We start from the raw sequence: 13467 nt of genomic DNA on the forward strand, positions 1-13467 counted from the left end.
TAGCAATTGCACATGGTAATACTGAGAATACTGCTGCCACAAGAGTGCAAAATGCATGTTGCCTTCAGATTAAGAATAATAATAATAAATAGTGTGAATACTATTGCACAGAAGAAGAAACTATACAAAACAGTAAAAAAAAATGTAATATTGCACAAAATGTAAAGGACATGGGTGTATGTTGGCATAAATAACAAAAAAAAAAAAAAAACAGATTATAAGGGAAACAACAGCAACACAGTCTTATGTTAAGTGGTGCTGGAGTTGGTTCGGTTGTAACCGAACAGGATTTCGTTGCACTTGGAAACTTGTGTAATGACAATAAATGATTCCTGATTCCTGAGTTGAATAATCTGACACCTGATGGAATGAAGGGCCTGCGGTAGCATTCCTTTTTACACACTGGATGCAGCAGTCTTATACTGAAGGAGCCGCTTAGGGCCCCACTGTGTCATGCAGGGGGTGGGAGGGGTTGTCCATGGTCAATGTCAGCTTGGCTAACATCCACCTCTCACCTACATCCTCAGTGGTGCTAGGAGGGCAGTCCAGGACAGAACCAGCTCTCCTGACAAGTTTGTTGAGTCTTTCTCTGTCCCTCTCAGAGCTTCCACAGCCCCAGCAGACCACTGCGTAAAAGACTGCAGATGTAACCACAGGTGGCAGGCCAGGTGACAGTCTACTCGGGCTCCTTCCAGCTTCCCCCTCAGCAGCGATGGCTGCATCGTGTTGAAAGGATCAGAAAAGTCAATAAACACGATCCTCATTGTGCTACCAGTGCTCTCCAGGTGGGAAAGAGAGCGCTGGAGCAGGTCTTCTGCACCAATGCATGGTCGATATGCGAACTGTAGGGGGTCCAGCTCGCTGCTCACCAGGTGATGAAGATCGTTAAGTATAATCCACCCCAGTGTCTTCATCAGGTGGGAAGTTAAGGCTACCGTCCTGAAGTGGTTGGACTCCCTGGGATGCACAACCAGTAAGTTAGAACTGAAGAAGCCTTTTTGGATGAGAGATGAAATGTCTTCTAGAACTACGAACAAGTCCAGTTGCCCTTTGGAAAAACCTTAGAAAAAGCTGCATAAGGCAACACGTGGATTTCTGTACATTACAGCATATGGTCTCGACCTGCACCATGTGGAAAGTGTCATGAGACCATTTTTGTTGAGATTTGGTGCTATTTAAATAAATTGAATTGAACTGAAATTAATTTTATGGTTAAGTTCGAACTTATTGGCCATAAAGCTGAAATGATACGGTTTCTTGTTTGCTTGTAACTTGACCAGAAATTGATTTTCACCAGAGGGCATCAATGCATCTTGTGGAGGAGGAGGTTTTTGTTTTTCCTGTCTATCTGGAAGTCCATGCCACTTTTCATAAACACTCTGCCAGTCAGTCGTTTAGTCAGTCAGACATCAGCAAGTGAGGAAGACAGTCAACCAATCAATCATGGCTGTCAACATCCCAGGAGTGATATCTATGGTGTTTTTCTACCTGCTGGTCCTTGGGACCGGCATCTGGGCTGCTTTCAAGTCCAAAAGGGAACAGAAGAAAAGTGCAGCTACTGGAATGGATATGGCTCTACTGGGAAACCGGAGCATAAGCTGGGTGGTGGGGGCCTTCACAATGACAGGTGAGGAGAGCACAGCTGACAGAACTAAGATAGAGACTGTAGCACTGGGTATTTCAAATATCCATGACTGTTAAGGAAATTATCTATAAGAGTTTGAAATATCTCTAAAGGACTTTTCATGGCAGGTGTTACATCCGCTGGCTGAAAAATGTCAGGAACAGTTTCCAAAAAAGTAACAATATATTGGGAATAAAATATGTTATGAATGAGTTTGTTTTCTGGTCTGAGGCAGAGGCAGACATAGGTACAGAGTTTGAGGGTTTTAAATCAAAAAGGCTGGCAAAATGCATAGGTGGTGGCGGCAGAAGACCGGCTATCTTGGGAGCTGGAAACGACGTCGGAACTGGAAACGACGTCCGATCTGGCAGCTTATCCAGCCGAACGCAGGGCAAAACACTGGAGCACCGGCAGCAAGGGACACACTGGAAAATAAATTAGCAACTAACTTATCAAACTTATCTGATAGCGCTTGATACAACATGGGGAACGACACAGGAGTAGCGTCATGTCCGGGCATGTATGGAATTTTAATTGGTGGGAACTACAGACAGGTGTGCCTAGTCTGCCAAAATCTCAAGGAAAGAGTGAGTGCCAAACCAGCGATACCTCCTGCCACACCCTGAGGGCGAGGGAAAAAGCAGAACGGGGAGGGGAAGGAGAGAAAGAGAACAAACGCAAAACCAAGAGCACCACAAAAACGTCTGTGAACATACATGAATATCTGTATCATTAGGATGAAAACACTGCAGAGTTCTTACTGAAACAGCCCACAAAAGCCTAATGAAATAGGCTACGAAATATTAGAGATTAATCAGTGGTTGTCGACTTTACATTCCTATCTCGTTATTCATTCATCTTTTAATGGGCTATGGTGTGTGTTTTTAACCCTCATGGCACCTCAACAGTGTGGTTCTTTCTGGGGCAGTTTTGTGCCGTGCCTGACACAGATAATATCCACAATGAGGTAAAACCCATTGGAAGACGAACAGGAATAGGCTGAAATAAGCTTATTTCGGCTAATCGACACCAATGGTGAATCTGTGTCCATCCATGTGGGAGACTCTGTTACGCTTGCTTGCTTCAATAGCAGTGGAATACTTTTTGATTGCTCACCTATAAAGTCTCAAATTTTTCGACTGCCATTGCCTTATAGGAATAAAAGAAATTGATAGTTTGATGTTGATCCTATATGTTTTTTTTTCATGTAAAGCACTTGGTGCATGTGATTTGTTGTGAAGCACTTTGAGCTGCGATTCCTGTATGAAAGGTGCTATGCAGATAAAGTGTATTATTATTAGGATGAAGTCTTATTCAAACAGGCTACAAAAGCCAAATGAAATATAAGTTATGAAATATTTGAGTTTATTGAGTGGTTATAGATTATTTTGAGGAATGTGCAAATAAGGTTACAGTTGAGGTTCTTTAGTTTACTAAAGCAGAGTTTAAAACCTCAAAAACAAGCACTTCACAAACAAGAATAATTCTTGCACAATTAGGTAAAATCGTGATAATTGCTTTGTTAATGTGGACAAGATGTACATGACTCCAAAAATCACTGTCACTCATTACAATTGCAGTACAGGTACGAGACAAATATATTTTTAGTTCTCAATAAAAGCTGACTGTTAATGAAACAGAAAAACATGAGTAAAGATTATTTTTTTAAGACTCAAAAAAACGGCCCTGAAAATTAAGATACAAGCAGCATGATAATGTTAAAAGCAAAATTCACACAATGCCAAATTCATTATTCTTTGAGCCCTTTGCCAATTAAGCCTCTTCGAGGTCACAAGTGAGTCTTCGACCAGTGGCAGGAACCAGAGAAGCCTAACTCTAATGGGGTTAACAGAGGGATTGCCAAGACAGCAAGAGCTTTGCAACTGTTTGTGACACTCTTGAAGAAAGACTTTCAAGACTCTGTCTCATAATCAAAGCTGGATAAACAGCTGGTCAACGTGTCCAACTGTCACAGGGCCCCAGATCCTCAGGAGACCTAAGACCGCAGGTTCACTGTGTGACAGGTGTGGCAACAGAATTTTCGAAACTGTTTCTTAATGATGGTCAGTTATCACCCAAGCTTTTGTCTTCTGTCCAAATAGCTACTGTTTGTCCATTAAATTACTGTGTGTTGCTGTGTGTTAATCCATCCTGTAGCTACGTGGGTTGGAGGAGCCTTCATTGTTGGCATAACTGAGATGGTGTACATGCCCTCCATGGGACTAACCTGGACAATCGTGATGTTGATGGCATACAGCTTGTCTTTTATTATCAGTAAGTGTTTCAGATTACATCTGACAAGATACAGTGTAACACAAAAAATGTATTTAATGAATGGAAAAAAAAAAACGTTAATCTTGACGTGCTCTGTGTCAGCAGTCATTAGTATTCATCAGTTTAAACAACGATGCTGTTCATTTACAGAATATAATTAGCCACTGTTGCTCAAATATGGCTGCTATACCAAAAAAGAAAATGTATCTTGACACCTTTGATCCAGATTTTAACCTCTAACAATCCACTTTGAATTTTTTAAGGGACCCAAGTGGGTGGATGTGAGGGAATGTTTTAACAAGAAGTCATCTGTAACTTTGTGTGTTCAGTGTACATCAGCAAATTGTTACTGCGACACACACTGACGCACAAAATTGATTAAATATATATATTCCTTAAGTCAGCAATAAACTTGGGAGTCATATTGTAGTATGGAGGATAAAGTATGCCACTTTCACAGCTGTTTATGCAGAGGAAGACAGATAGGACCCTAATCCAGACAGACATATGTGTTCATCTTATATAACGTTCTGCAATTTTATGTCAAAAGAAACTGATATAAAAATTAAACTTGTTGCTGAAGGTGATCTTTTTTCACCTTCACCAAGTATTTTTTTTTCTAATTTTGATGTGGTCTGTCCTTTTTCAAATCAAGCTGGCTTGGTGTTTGCCAAGCCAATGAGAGAAAGACACTGTGTGACGATGCTGGACCCTTTCCATATGAAGTACGGAAAAGTACTAACAGCTGGACTGAGCCTGGTTTCACTAGTTGTTGACGGGGTCTTTCTGCCCGCAACACTAATTGGTTTAGGTACAGTATAAATTAATGCACTTATACATACACACATACATACATATATTACATATTCATATATTTTAACTGTGTGTTTAAACTTTCTTGATCAGCTCAGTACAAAATGTATACATGGATGTAAATTCCTACCTACGCTGTGTTGATATGTAATGTTAACATAACGAGTGGACGTTAAATTTTACTGATAGAGTGTGTCTGACAGGAGGAACCATGAGTATGGTCCTGGATTTGTCCTACTCTGTGTGCATCTGGATCTCTGCTGCAGTGGTCATTCTCTACACAGTGCTGGGAGGCCTCTACTCTGTGGCCTACACAGATGTTATACAGCTTGTCCTCATATTCATCAGCTTGGTGAGTTTGCTAGACTTTTATACAGTGTCTGGCTTTTTGTTTTAAGGAAACATTCTGACACAAGGCATCAGAAACTCCAAAGGGTTCCTTTAAAAGTTGTTTGTGTTTAACATTTACATTTTTATTTGTCTCTGCAGTGGCTCTGTGTTCCCTTTGTCCTGATGAATCCTCACACCATGGACATTAGCCAGACACTGATGAACAACACCTTACATGCTCCCTGGATTGGTAAACCAGAGCTGAAACAGACCTGGATACTGATTGATAACTTCTTGTTCTTCGTAAGCAATAATACAGCATATATATACACACACACACACACATATATATATATGTGTATATATATATATATATATATATATATATATACACATAGGTATATATATATATATGTCAAGGTTAAATTAACTGTGAGTGTAATTGCAAAGTTTAAGAGCATTGGTTTAAATGAAAAATATCTCTTTCATTTGAATCAATGCTTCAGTGCTAGTAGCAGGCAGACAATTTGCAGCATTTATTTGATGCACAAGTTATTGAAATAACCACATATCTGTTTTACACTAAAGGGTCTGGGGCATTCGGGGTGCCAGTGCCTCCACCAGAGGACCTTGTCAGCTTCTTCCTTAGCCACAGCCAAGCTCACATGTGTTGTTGCTGCTTTCATCTTACCTCTGTTTGGGATACCTCTTATACTGCTTGGGGCAGCTGCTGCATCCACAGGTATTAACAGCTTCTACATACTGGGGTAAACTGTGAAAACTGATTTGTATATTTTGATCATATAAAGACATGAATGATTTAACATTTGCAAGAAAAGCCAAGGAAGACTTCCCATCAAGAACGTCTGTGTCCAGCTTTTATGGCGCCCACCATTCCTCCCTCTGAAGTCTCCTTGAGCAAGGCTCTGACTCAGTAGATCCGATGTCTCTACTGGTCTCTGGTCTCTTTGTGGAGGGGTAGGAACTTCCTCTGAGGGATCAGGAAACCAGTAATCAACAAATCAATAATTGGAAATTATTACCAAAAAATAAGAAACTTGCCAGATTAATAGTTATCTGCAGCAATTCAAACACATTTCAGTTCAGCTAGTGTTCATGAAAGAACAAGACCTGTAAATACGAAACAGTGAAGTAACAGAATCTTAGAAACACCATCATCTTGGCTTTGCATAACAGCAGGCCTCAGGCTTGGATCAAGGTGACCCTTTTTTGATTGATATTGCGAACAGTGGTTTTATAATTTAAAAAGGAATGTTGAGAGTAGAGATAACAACATGACTATAAATGAATCCCCACAGTCCACACCTGAGGGGAGAACCGCTACAACAATCGTCTTTGTCAGTAGATACCAAGATACTTGTATTCTGTGATCCCCTCAATATTGAACCTGGTCATAGTGGAGATTGATGCAAATTTATGTTATCTACAGTACCAGCCAAAAGTTTGGACACATCCTCTCATTCAATGGATTTTCTTTTGTTCTGTTTTAACCAAATCTTGAAGGAGTTCTCACATATCCTTCGCACTTGTTGGCTGCTTTGCCTTCACTCTGTAGTGGGAGGAGTATTCTGGGCCATTGTACTTTCGGAAAACAAATGACGGTCCCACAAAGCACAAAGCAGATAGGGTGGCATGTCACGACAGAATGCTGTGGTTGCCATGCTGGTTAGGTGTGCCTTGAATTTGGAATAAGATTCACCAGCAAAGCATTCCTGCACATCACCCCTCCTCCCCCATGCTTAATAGTGGGAACCACACATGCAGATAACATCTGTTTGCCTTTTTCTTGGCCCAAGCAGTTCTCTTCCCCTTGTTGGTTTCCCTCTGCAGTGGTTTCTTTGCAACAATTTGACCTCTGTGTAGCATTTTTGTGCACACTTATCGTGCCATTAATTGCCAATTCCTGAGACTGTTAACTGTAATGAACGTGTCTTCTGCAGAAAAGTGAGCTCTTGGTCATACTGTCTCATGAGAGCCAGTAACCCCAGAGCTTTTCATGTTTTTTTTGGATTGCATTTAAAGATACTTAAAGAATGTTTGACTGACTGATGGCTTGTCGTTTCTCCTGGCTAAGCTGAGCGGTTCTTTCCAAAATATGGATTAATATAGTAATCAAATAGGACTTTTTACTGTATACCACAATGTCACAACACAACTGATGGTCTCAAACGCCTTAAGGAGGCAAGAAAAACTGAAAACCATTCCAGGTGACTACCTCATGATGCTGGCTGAGGGACTGCCAGGAATGTGCAAAAAGTAGGAGTAAAAATAAAGAAAAATCATTGAATGGGAAGGTGTGTACAAACGTTTGACTGTTTCACCCTGAAAGTTGGAAGCAATAAATTTAGTTGTATTTGCATAAGGTTAACAGAGAAGTTGTAGTTTCGACATGGTTAAATAGAGAATTTCTGCACCACAGTATAAAGTAGTATCATCTGCACAAAGGTGCAACTTGATGCTGGAACAGAAAACACTGTGTCAATTGTAAATAGGGGAGGGCCCACAAGGACTTCCTGCGGCACAGCCTGAGTAATGGCCATAATTAAGAGTGTGAGTCCCTTCCCCGACTGATGTTTGTCTATGAAACAACTAAACTTAACAACTAAAATATTTCAGGCTTCCATTCCATGTATCAGAGTGGAGACCCAATTATCAAGATCTGTGCTCCTTATATCTTATCACACGGTGCTCAGCTCATAGATTAGTAGAAACAGTAGGCTCGTCTTAAAATCAGTCAGACAGATAATGGGAGCCTTTTTTCAGTCTTTCCCTCTTTTGTGTCCATGCCTCAGACTGGAACCTGACTACCTATGGTTCTCCATCTCCATATGAGCGTGGGGAAGCAGCTTTCGTTCTACCCATCGCCCTGCAGCACCTCACCCCGTTCTTCATCTCCATCATTGGTACTGGATGTGTGGCTGCTGCTGTGATGTCATCAGCTGACTCAGTTTTGCTTTCTGCAGCTTCTGTCTTCACTGCTAACATCTACAAGAACATCCTGAGGCCTCAGGTTAAAGAATGCAGCTGTTTTTTTTTTCAATCTGCTACAACTACATCACAAAAAAGCTGACAAAACTATTGTTTGCTATTTTGAAGGTTTGACATTTATTTTGAAAGAGAGACAATGGAGTTCAATACAGTATAAATGGAGTAAAATGGCTTGATGGAGAAACAAAGTATGAAGAAGAGTGAAGAAGACTAGAGGGAGGTATATGAAAGCAGGATAATCTCAGTCATTTGCTGTTAACCTGCTCTTCTTCCTCTCTTGTCTCTTCCTCAGGCATCAGACAGAGAGAATCAGTGGGCAATCCGTGTTGCTGTGGTGGTCGTGGGCTTGGTTGGTACATCACTCACCATACTGAAGAACAGCATCTTAGTGTTCTGGTTCCTTGGTGGTGAAGTGGCCTACATCATACTATTCCCTCAACTTGTCTGCGTCCTCTTCTTCAACATCTCCAATGGTTACGGGGCTATTATGGGCTGCCTGGTGGGAGTTGTGTTAAGATTACTCAGTGGAGACCCATCTCTTGGGTTACCACCAGTCATACACTTCCCAGGATGCACTCTTGAGGACGGGGTTTATGTCCAGTACTCTCCAGTCAGGACCATCTCCATGCTGTCTGCCATTGCTACCATCTTGTTGATCTCCTACCTGGCTTCTGTGCTCTTCAACAAAGGTGTACTTCCTGAGAAGTGGGATGTGTTCAAAGTGAAAGTCCAGCAAACAGCACAACCACTGACACCAACAGATGCTGCCACAGGACATAACGAGAATGAGAAACTGAGCAGAAACAACTCTGAGGCCGAGGCATCAGAGCCAATGATGAGCACAAATTGTTAGCCTCCCTGTGTGTACAGTCGTATCTGCTGTCTCCAAAGATAATATAGACCAGTAAATACTAATGTAGAGCTCAAAGAATTACTAAGTGCATTATTAAAAGTGTATAATGTGTTTCAACATGGTGCCATTCATTGATCAAAGTTGTTCTCACAGCTCATTCACACTGATTAGGGATTTTCTCTTTCTGATGGGCTTCTGTGTTGTGTGGTTCATTGCACATGCATATTGGTTTTTCTCAGTTCTGAAAAGTTCTCATAAAGATTAAATACACAAGACACAATACAAATACACAATACAGTATTGTTGCAAAGTGTAATAAATATGAACATTTTTGAATATGAAATTGAAATTCAGTGTGTTGTGACTTGATATTATGTTGTTATAGTGTTATTAAACCATAAAAAATGACATTCTGTCTGCTACAATATATGCATATAATATTTTTTCATCTAAACTGGGAATTTCAAACAGAAGTATCTGAAGTCTTACATGCTGCCTCTTCTTCTTCTTGTCATATTTTTATCACTGGGCTGTCCAACCTGTGAGTGTAAAGTGACAGAGGGGTGGATGGTCGACTCCGTTTTGCGAAATTATCCTTGGGTTCTAGCCCCTACAGTTCACGGATACTGCAGTGTGATGTCATGTGATGATAAATTCAGCTTCTGATCTTTTAACAGAGGAACTTGCAGCAGTCGACAGGATTAACCTCACCAACAGTTTTACTCACTTTATCAAGTTTTTTTCTTATTTTGCATTCATATGTTGGTTGCTGTTCAGTGTAAAATATGAATTTGTGTATGTGAAATACGAATCCAGCATTCTGGATATATCTCTTCATTCTTCAATATGCTCTTGGCTCTTGTTGGAGCCTGGCAGATGGAAAGTTACAGAAGAAAAACAAATGTGTTCATTGTCAAGAAAAGGCAACACACTGTACCTTGAACTGAGACTGGAGTTAGACATTGTGATGACCCTTGTTATGAACTGGTCATTAGTAGAGAGATAAATGTGTAGAGATGTCAGGTGTGTCTTTCTCTACCTCAGCCTGTGTGTGTGTGTGTGTGTGTGTGTGAGCAGCAGGGGATGATCGGAAACAGGTGGAGTCCGTGGATTGGTGAATGGGGAGGAAATTGCAGCTACCAGATTGGCCCAGAAGACAGAGCGTCCTTTTTAAACCGGCAGAAGCAGCTCCTCACGCTCTCCTCCTCCCCCCTCTTCCAACAGACAGCCAACAGATTGTGTGTGTGTGTTCATGCCACATGGTACTTAAGCACTTAAAACGTGAGCATCCCTTTGTGTTTCCTTTCTAGTGTTTTTTTGGTTTGGAGAAAAAGTTTAGAAACCTGTCCATTTGGTTGGTCTTTTTGTTGTTTAAGGGCTCTGCTCCACTTGTTAAATAAACTTTTGTTTAAAATTGACCATTTGAGTTGGCTGGCCTCACTTGGGAGTGGAAAGAGTGGAGCATTTATGCTATGGCCGGGATTCCCTAGGCTTGGCCGTAGCATAAATTGGGGGCTCTTCCATTCTTTTGGTCTGTCGTCATTTTGGGTGAGTTGAATATTTGTGTGGCTTTTTCTCTGCTTGTCCCGATGACAGTTATTTCTTGAAGGGGTGGCAAAATGGAGGTCAAGTTGGAAGATTTTACAATCGAGCCAACTTTAGAAAAATTAAATAGATGTAGAAAGGTTGACTTAGTGTTGATTGCAAAGTTTTTTGATGTGCATTTGCCACTAAATGCAAGGAAAAGTGAAATTGCAAATTTCTCCTTGGAGATAAATAAAGTATCTATCTATCTATCTAATTAAAGACCTCCTCTGTGAAAAGCTTAGTGCAAGGGGTTTGTTGCTTGCTGAGCCAGCTCCAACAGATGAAGCTGAAGAGGGTGATACAGCTGGTATTCCCCCCACACTCCCAGACCTCCCTGCTCAAACTACTACCACTGCAGAGGAGCTGAAGCTAACTCTGCGTATCAGGGAGGTAGAGTTGAGACACCATGAGTTGGAGGTGGAAGCCATGCATTTCAGGGTGAGAGCTGTAGCTGTAGCTGTAGCTGCCAGTCCTCATCCCTCACAGTCACCCTTCCCAAGACCTCATGACAGCTTTGATGTGATTAAGCACATTGCACTTGTTCCACCTTTTAAAGAATCTGAAGTTGATTCATTTTTCAATGCATTTGAGGGCATTGCCGCTACTTTACAGTGGCCAAAGAGAGTGTGGTCTCTTCTGTTGCAATGTAAGTTTGTTGGGAAAGCTCAAGAAGTGTGTACTTCATTGTCAATTGAGGATTATGGCTAGGATTAGTCTCGATTATGATGTTGTGAAAGCCACTGTCCTTCATGCCTATGAGCTAGTGCCAGAAGCATGTAGTTAGAAATTTAGAAAATGTGAAAAAACAGCCAACCAGACATATGTAGAGTTTGCGAGGGAGAAAGGTGCACTCTTTGACAGATGGTGCCACGCCAGTAATTTGCGTGAGCTCATATAGATGGAGGAGTTCAAAAATCAGCTTCCTGATAAAATTGCAATGTACCTCAATGATCAAAAAGTGACCTCTCTCACTACTGCAGCAGTTCTGGCTGATTAATTTATTTTAGTGTTTTCTCTTCCCCGGTTCGCAGCGAGCCAGTTCCCAGTGTGAGAAAGAACCGGTTCCCAAAAAGCTGTTTTTTACTGCCATGAGCTGGGACACTTCATTGCCAACTGTCCTACTCTTAAAAAAGAAGAGCAGTCCAGAAATGGTAAAACATCATCCCAAATTGGTTTCATTCAAACCAAATCACACACTCAGAACTCACCACAAAAACTGAACAAATCCAAGTTGATGCAGATTTCAGGCCATATTGCGCAGAGTTCTGTCTCTCTCCTTGGTGAGGACAAACCCGTTCCCATTACCATCTTGCGGGATACTGGTGCAAAGCAGTCTTTGATGCATGGTGATGTCCTACAGGGCTGGATGACTGGCATAGCCCTGTTTCCTGTGCGTGACTCAGAAATTCAGAGATTCTTTCTGATTTAGCCGCACACTTAGCTCATCTTCCCGATGCTGCCAGATCCGACATCTGCACACTCATCCAAACTTATCCATCTCTTTTTAGTGATGTTCCCTCACAAACTACCGTGCTCAGCCATGATATTGATGTGGCCGACCATAAACCAATCAAGCAGCACGCATACCGTGTTCACCCAGGAAAGTGTGCTGTAATGCAGAAAGAGTATCTCCTTGATTATGGCTTTGCTATCCCCAGTAAAAGCCCCTAGAGCTCACCCTCTCTCATTGTCCCAAAATCTGATCAAACTCCACGCTTCTGTAATGACTTCGTTAAGGTTAACGCAATTACCAGACCAGACTCATTAAAGGATACTGGAAGGTCCAACTAACACTGCGCGCCTCTGGGATCAGCGCCTTTGTCACTCCCGACCACTTTCTTCAGTACACCATCATGCCTTTTGGCCTTAGAAATGCACCAGCTACCTTTCAGCGGCTCATGAGTACTGTTCTGAATGGTGTTGAACGTTGCAAAGTAACTAACTGAACTTGATCAAATGCGAGTTTGGGAAGGCTATGGTAACGTATTCAGGTAAACAAGTGGGACAGGGAAGTGTCCTCCCGGTGGCTGCCAAGGTGAAGGCCATTGTAGATTTTCCAGCTCCTCAAACGTGCCGTCGCTTTTTGGGGATAACCGGATATTGTCGTTGCTCCATTGACATCTCTGATGAGTCCAAAAACCTCTTTTTACTGGTCAGTGGAATGTCAGGCTGCATTTGAGGCTACCAAAGCTCTTCTCTCCTCTGTCCTTGCGCCCCAAACTTCGAGCGTTCATTTAAGTTGGATGTGGATGCCAGCGCTCCTGGCGCAGGGCAGTGTTGCTACAGGAGGATAAATGGGGCATCGACCATCGGATATGTTATTTCTCTCATTTGCAGTCCTGAGGTTTTTGGAATCTGTTGTAAAGACCACACTTCATCTTATTCTTCTGCTTTCTCTTCTTGTCTTTTGACGGTTGGCACCTCTTGGGCTAGAGCAGTGATTGTATGTTTTTGGCATTGAAAATTAAATTTGGTATTGAGAAAGGAAACACTGCCATTGAAACAATTGGATTGGAAAAAGTTGTTGAAACAGCGTTATTCAGGGTTTGGGAGTTCCAGGTGAGCTTGTTAAAGCCATAGCCAAAGGCGTGGGGCATGGTTTATATTTCGTACATAAAATGTGAGACATAATTGCTACAAGTCTTTTTTGTCCTTTCAGGCCACTCAAAGTAACCGTACTGTAACTGCATGAAAAGACGGGCATCAAAATCCAGTTGGCAGCTTGATTGACTTTGATTTGCTCTGATAGCTGATGTTAGCTAAGGTTACGAAGGTTAGCTAAGGTTGCTGCCAGACCAGTATAGTCAGTCAGTTAAAAGTAAACTTGAACCCAGACTGGTTCTAGGTAGAAAAACACTGGCACGCTGGTGGTTTGAGTTTCAGGTGAAGTCATGGAGGTAAAATCATGCTGTATGCTCAGCAAACGGTCATGTCAGAGGCTTTGGAGCAGACCTTGGGTCCAGACGAGTGACGTTTT

General features: G+C 41.8%; 1 protein-coding gene across 1 annotated transcript; it reads left to right on the forward strand.

Moving 5' to 3' along the window:
• Positions 1-1426: 1426 nt before the first annotated feature.
• Positions 1427-8927, forward strand: LOC121614224 (high-affinity choline transporter 1-like). The gene is made up of 8 exons (XM_041948037.1): positions 1427-1627; positions 3782-3898; positions 4554-4709; positions 4915-5063; positions 5201-5344; positions 5630-5783; positions 7855-8072; positions 8343-8927. The coding sequence occupies exons 1-8, from the start codon at positions 1444-1446 to the stop codon at positions 8901-8903; spliced, it is 1683 nt and encodes a 560-aa protein (XP_041803971.1). The 5' UTR covers positions 1427-1443; the 3' UTR covers positions 8904-8927.
• The last annotated feature ends 4540 nt before the right edge of the window (positions 8928-13467 follow it).

Source organism: Chelmon rostratus, chromosome 11 (genome assembly GCF_017976325.1).
Source record: "Chelmon rostratus isolate fCheRos1 chromosome 11, fCheRos1.pri, whole genome shotgun sequence".
Classification (NCBI taxonomy): domain Eukaryota; kingdom Metazoa; phylum Chordata; class Actinopteri; order Chaetodontiformes; family Chaetodontidae; genus Chelmon; species Chelmon rostratus.